The sequence below is a fragment of the Vollenhovia emeryi genome, unplaced genomic scaffold, assembly GCF_000949405.1.
Source record: "Vollenhovia emeryi isolate VEMERY1.0 unplaced genomic scaffold, V.emery_V1.0 DF939122.1, whole genome shotgun sequence".
NCBI lineage: Eukaryota > Metazoa > Arthropoda > Insecta > Hymenoptera > Formicidae > Vollenhovia > Vollenhovia emeryi.
Genome location: NW_011967244.1, coordinates 3,323,782 through 3,330,692, shown reverse-complemented (window position 1 = coordinate 3,330,692; position 6,911 = coordinate 3,323,782). Strand labels below are relative to the sequence as shown.

At 39.0% G+C, this 6,911-nt stretch overlaps 1 protein-coding gene across 1 annotated transcript in view; it reads left to right on the top strand.

The window, feature by feature from the left end:
• Window positions 1-3,069: 3,069 nt before the first annotated feature.
• The window catches only part of LOC105570110 (gastrula zinc finger protein xFG20-1-like), a 35,244-nt gene continuing 31,402 nt past the window's right edge, over window positions 3,070-6,911 (top strand). Inside the window, exons 1-2 of the mRNA XM_012027075.1 lie at window positions 3,070-3,103; window positions 5,605-5,923. Of these exons, the coding sequence (XP_011882465.1) occupies window positions 3,070-3,103; window positions 5,605-5,923 (353 nt within the window). The remainder of the gene's footprint in view (window positions 3,104-5,604; window positions 5,924-6,911) is intronic.

Sequence of the window (6,911 nt, the reverse complement as noted above, 5' to 3'; positions counted from 1 at the left end):
CTCACAAGTTGTACAATATTTATTACTACGATATTATATGGCGATTGTCCTGAAATAATTTTAGAAAATCCAGCGTTCACGAAAATTATGTTATAGAATCCTTAATTATAAACGTTATTAAAAATACAATAATAATTGATAATACGGTAATAATTGAAAATTGTGTAATATCATTTTTACTTAACTATATTAAAAATTAAGCACGAGATTTGCGAATACACGTGATTCCTTAGAAATGATTTGATCAATATATTGTCACCCTTTTATTAACAATCGTATATTTCCGCAGATCATTGTCGCAGAGGCAACTCGGGTTCTTCCTTGTTCGCGAACTACAGCTGCGAATTCTGCGGCAAGATTTACAGGACTAAGGGTTCATTGAAGTACCATCGGAATATGGAATGCAGGAAGGAGGCTAATTACGCCTGTACCTTTTGCAAGTACAGATCTCGTAGGAAAAGCAATCTGCGTAGACATATGATGTTGCACTATCGCTTCAAGTAACTTACATCCGTTTGAAACACTTGACGTCGCATACGCTTCTCTGTATACGACTCTATCCTATTATATAATCATAATAAAAACTAAGCCTTGTTTTTATAACTGGCCGTTTTATTTCTTCTCTCCATCCCGATTTTGCGAAAATATAATTTACGAAATTTCCTCAGATTTAAATGCAGATAACGTAAAATTTTTATGGATAAAATATATTCGCAATCGTAATATTTTATCCATAGAATTTTACTCTGTTGTCTATGTTATTTACACATCAAAGTTTTATGTCATTTCAGTTATCTGCGGATAAGAACTTAAAGGCAAGTAAGTAATTCATTGCAATTTTATATGCTTTCTATCTCTAAGGAGACAATTGAACAGTAGTTCATCTATTTTCGGTTTTTTTTTCAGGTAAGCGGCTTAGTCGTCGCAACAAGATGATCGTCACTCCGTATCAATGTATCAAGAGACACGGTAGTTTCTAACTCCAAGTAAGTGCTTCAAATACCTCAAGACACCTCTGGCTCGCTTTCCAATCATCGCCAGATTTACAACAAGATGAAGAAGAAGATGCACTTGTTGCAGCTATTATAGTTAATAGCTATTATAATTAATCAATTGGAAGAAATTATGCATTGTATATTTTTACGATGCAAGTTGATCATACGAAAAGTACAAACAAATCGAATAAGAAAAAATTAACCAGCAAGTGTATATTTTACTTAAAATGATTTCCCAGATATTTTTTAAATATAATATTAAAAATAAAAAAAACATTAATAATTCTATTTTGGTTATGTAAACATAAATAAACATTATGAAATGGCTTTATTATACAATAGTTGTTCAAAGAAAGTTATGTTTAAAATTACTGGGAATTTTTATTATCGGTTAAGAAGAAATTTGCTACAGTGCTAGAATATAATAAAAGAGTTATTATTTCCTATTTAAAAACGAGCTGTGATCAATCTCTTTTGATCGTGTACTTATTTTGTGTATGTACATTTTTTTGGACCTTCTCTTTGACAACATTTCCCAGTTATTCACGAGTTATTGAAATTAATATAATATTTATAATTAATTTAAGGTTTCTTTCCTAATCACGTTTATCCTTCCATTGTATTAAGTTTCGAATACTTTCGACATTTTTTTTCTTTAATGAAACGCAGAAATGCAATAATAAAATTAAAATTTTTCGGAATTATGAAAATTTTTCTGAAATTGACGCGGTACTTACGACTAGTTTAAGATTCGTCGAATTCGGTTTATCCCACGATTACATTAAGGATATGCCCCACAGATCTCTCGCTAATGATATTCCAGGACTTATCGAGGACAAGCACGAGTCGCATGTTTGATTTCGGTGGCACGGAGCCTTACAGTGGAACAGTAAGACGGTGGAACTGACCTAAAGCTATTTCTTCTCCCATTTGCAGGTATGGCGATGTACGAGATCGACCTAACGGAGGAGGAATCCATGAATCTGTCAATGCACGCGCAGGAGAAAATAGCGATGCCGTTCGCCGAGTTGAAGATACCGAAAGCTTGGAACTATGTCAATAAGCCGACCGGCCGTTACGCCTGTGCCAGATGCGGCCGTTCGTACAGGAGGAAGGACTCGCTGCAACGGCACGAGCATTGGGAGTGCGGCAAGGAGCCGCAGTTTAAATGTCCGTATTGCCCGCAACGTTGTAAGCGCAAAGCACACTGGCAGCGTCACATACGTCGCCAGCATCAGGATAAAATGGATATGGAGACATACTTGGACTCCAACATGCCGAAAATAGAGATTGATTGATCTCGATCAGCAGATCGTGATCCAATAGATTGATCTTAATCCAGGGCGAAGGGCGTTTTCTTTTGGTGTAAAATCGTGCGATAAGAATCCGAAGGTTGTTTTACTCGATACTCGGAAAAGAAAGATTTAAAGAGGCACTTAATGCATACGTGATATCGTTTTGGCGATCCTTCATTAGTAGATATACATTACGGAAATGTTGTTGGGACGATAAAGATTTGACAGAATTTTACCAGGTATTTTACAATTGCTGTTCACATATTTGAGAACGCGTTGTAAGATGAAAGATAAATCAAAACTTCATCAAACTTAGTTATGCATATAACAGTTCTACAAATTGACGTATAACCGTCTTTAAACCCTTTTATTTCAATAGAACTTATCTCAAATAAATTTTCATGAAAATTTTATTTAAGTATCAGAGTAAATAATTTAATCTCTTTCAAAATTGTAGGACATTGTTATATCCAAAGTACAAATTTTTTAGTATTATACTAAATTTTTTTTAATATTTAGAGTGTATTTACATGTCTAAAACTTTAAATTTCCGTTCGAAGTACCGGCCCATGGAACGTAACAATTCCAGCACGCCTCTCCTATTTCAGAAACTGTCTAAAAAATTTTAATGCTTCTTCCGGAATGCTATTAAATGCTGCCGACGATTCTCCAGAAAGAAAAAATGGGCTATACATTAATTCGCGACTTTTCTTTCTTTCGATAAATAAAGCAGCAACATAAAGGAAGGCGTTTTGCTGGCAGTGATATAGATGTACAAGATGTTTCAGCAAGACTCGCTGGCAGCCCTTACCAGTATTCCAGAAGAATTCAGACAGTGTGTTTTGAAGTGGAAAAAGCGCTAAGTTTTGGGAAGTACAATACTTTGAAGGGAATTTAATTTCCAGACGTGTACATAGAAGTACACTTTAAGTATTAAAAAAAAATTTCATAATTTGGACTCATACGTAGATATATACATGCATTATACATATATATATACATATATACACATATACATGTACATATACGTATATCACATATGTATATTATGTATGTTACACGTCTGCATATATTTCAGATCACCATATATTTGTTTTTATAACTTTTCGTCTGTGCATAAACTCATTGATGAAGACTTACATATACATTTACATATATATACTCATTAGAAATTAAGATTAAAACAAGCTTCATGTTAGCTTTAGGTTAGGAAGTTTTGCTAGACGTATTTTGATTTTGTCTGAAGATATTTCATTTATTACATTAATCATCGATAATGATTTGCCAATGTGTTTAATTAGTGTCTGTGTTTCATTTCTCAGTTTGTAATGTTCGATTGGTAATTTGATTAGCAGGTTGATAGCTTAATCAATTTATCAGGTAATTATTATTATTATTCAGAATGATTTATTTCGTATTTTAGGTCCTCATAAAACCCAGTGCCTTCGATGTATATCGATTGTAATTAGTTACTAAAATAATAAGTGCCATTTAAGACCAAGATTCCCCTTACGCCAATGAGAAAAACTCTGTGTTTTTCTCTCCAATGAAGAACGAGCAAAAAGGAAAGAGAAATAACAAAGATGGGAAGATGATATTTGTTAGGGAATTAATTTTAAATCGTTAGTGTATAAGTAACGATCGATATTTTTATATATTAATATAAGACACGTAATGAGTGAACTTATTAAGACTGATAACATTGTGTAAGTCATGCCATTATTACTATCTCAATTATGGACTGAACATGTAATTTCGAATGAGAAATAACTGGTGTGTTTGAAGGAAATAAATTTATATGAGCATCATATCGAACTACCCCGTGATCCATCTTTGTTAGTCGTTAGCAGTTATATTATTTTTATAAATAATCAATCCATACGATTGTTAGGAAAATTATCCCCCACAGTATTCATCAACCAATTCGTAATTGTAGTATAAAATCGACAAATGCATCCTTGACGACCCAATTTTATCCTTGCAGCTTACAAACGTATGCTAGTATATCGTATTTTATAATATTTATCCTAAGTTAATTGATGACATAGAAATTTATACACCTATGATTTAGAAAAGGACAACCATATCAGCAAATAACTTGCACCTGTAAATTTTCAATTTCAAGCGAAATAGTTGAAATACGGTCATCCATTATCTCACATCGGCAATTGAATCGAGAGCTACAATTGGCATTCGCAAGAATAATCATGAATAAATAGTTATTGGAATATGCGTAAAGTAAATGAAGCATGAGAAAACTCAACAAATCCAAATAGTTGTAGGTTACAAGCATTTCTCCTTTGTAAATAATCGATCTTATTGCATATCTTCGATTGGTTCAAAGCATTGTTAGCGAGAGCTATTTAAGCAACTGAGTACACCCTTGACATCTCTTATCTCTTTCTCCTGCCTTCTCCACCTGTACGATATCAGCGGAGTAGCATGCGCACTAACCTTTCTCAAGTCTTGTATATAGAAATGCCACTTACGTATCGAACTTTCATCGCTTGCGCATCGAAAGGAACATTCACCGTTCAACTGGCACCATTTCCAGTTCTAACGGAAACGTTACAGATCTACCTAAACGACCTGGTCAGCCTCGGATCTGTGAATGTTACTTTCGTAACATGCAGTTACTGCTCCTTCCTCGTATGCGAAGCTCATAACTAGCTGCTTGGGGCTCGAAAGTAGGGACACGAAGGACACGCAATTTTTTTCCTCTATCCCCTTGACTGAGTGATCAACGTCGATCGTTGCGTCGATGCACCTGCGATCGAAGATGGGCCGCGAGACTCGCAAGGATCCAGCGATCCCCAAGCGTGGCTCCTCTTCGAAATGGCTTTCTTTCTAGGACACGCCGGGGAGATGGCCCTCCGCTACCGACGACAACCTCGAGCTCTATCTACTTCCCTCCGAACTATTTTTTCAATATACATGAACAAGGATCCACCCACAGATATAAGGGAGAGAGAGAAAAAGAGAAAGAGAGAGAGAGAGAGAGAGGGAGAGAGAGAGAGAGAGAGAAAGAGAGAGGGAGAGAGAACGAGAGAGAAGAGAAAAGGCAGACGTGGACCGTACGACGTCGAAGAGGCACGTCGAGGTATCGAATCAACGAGCCATCGACACACATCTCTAAAGCCCCGTCCCCTAGCCGCTAAGCTCTAATTCTTAAGCCGAAAACGGGGAACGACGGTCGGATACTGTCGGCCGCGTTTCCCACTCGAGCGCTTGGCAACGCAATAAAGATTTCGCCTCAACCGATCGTGCGTTCGCGTGGGACACATACTAATAAAGCCGGGGATCTTGTGTTCCAGCCGAGGACCTGAGCATCACTGGTCTCAAGTGGGCGGCAGCCTGGCAGCGATGGAGCGTGCCGTCGATCATGTGGCGATCTGGAGCGGGCTTGGGCAAGGGCCTGGGCTCCAGCTTGTCTAACCCGGAGGGTTTCAACTGTCCGGCCTGTGGCAGGGTCTACAAGCTGAAGAGTAGCCTGAGGAATCATCAGAAGTGGGAGTGCGGCAAGGAACCCCAGTTTCAGTGTCCCCATTGCGTCTACAAGGCGAAACAGAAGATGCACATCGCGCGGCATATGGAGCGAATGCACAAGGAGAAGATCTACAAGCAGGAACTTGTGTAAGGTGATGAGGGGGAGGAGGATGGACGTCCAGTGCTCGTCGTCGACGTCGTTCCACGGGTGCGATCGCGCGCGGGAGAGACCACGGTAGATCAAGAGGAACGGAAGAAGAGATACACCACGAAGAGGAGACGCGTCTCTCTCGCGCACGATCGACGACCGGTATGCACGACTTCGAAAAGAGCAAATGGAGGGGGGGGGGGATAAAATTAAGAGGAAGGAACTTGAAAAGAATTCGAAGTTGGTGTACAATTGACCTTGAGACGAGAACGATAATTGATTAAAGCTGACGAAGGTGAGCGTCGAGACTTCTGCTTCTCGGGAGAGGGGACCGCCCATCCCCTCATCTCGATCTTGGATTCATATTTTTTTTATCCTTTTTTAAGGTTTATTATTATGTGAATCAATTGATTAATTAATTAATTATTATTTTTACGTAACGAGATATAGGCCGCGTGTAAACAAGAGAACGCGTCAATTTCCCGCCCGGGGCGCACTTCGTATGGCCTAGGAACTTCATCCTCGAGCCCGCCGGGACAACATGCTCCTCCATCGGTTTGTGCTCGACAGATCGCTCGCTCACGCGCGTCTCTTTTTTTTTTTAATGTTTAAACCGCGATAACGACGCGATGTGCGAAATCACGAGGGCAGAACACGAACGATCGACCATCCGTTAGGTGCATTATTCGTTTTTGACATCCGGTAGTGAGGCGATCTCGTGACAAACGCGGGCTCGAGGGTCGCGATCGTCAGGAAGAACTTTTCTTCAGCGCATTTCTTCTTTCCTCCGGGGCCCGCCTCGGGTAGGACTGAGACCGTCCGGTAAACCGGAGCTCTTCCATAGCAACCATTCTGGTCACACTGGTTCCATATTTTTAAACGGGCGTAGCCGTGCGCGTGTGGCTCACTGGGGACATCAAAAAAAGAAAAAGAAACCGAGAAAGAGAGAGGGAAGGAGATGCGAGAGTGGGTGAGAGAAAGCGAATA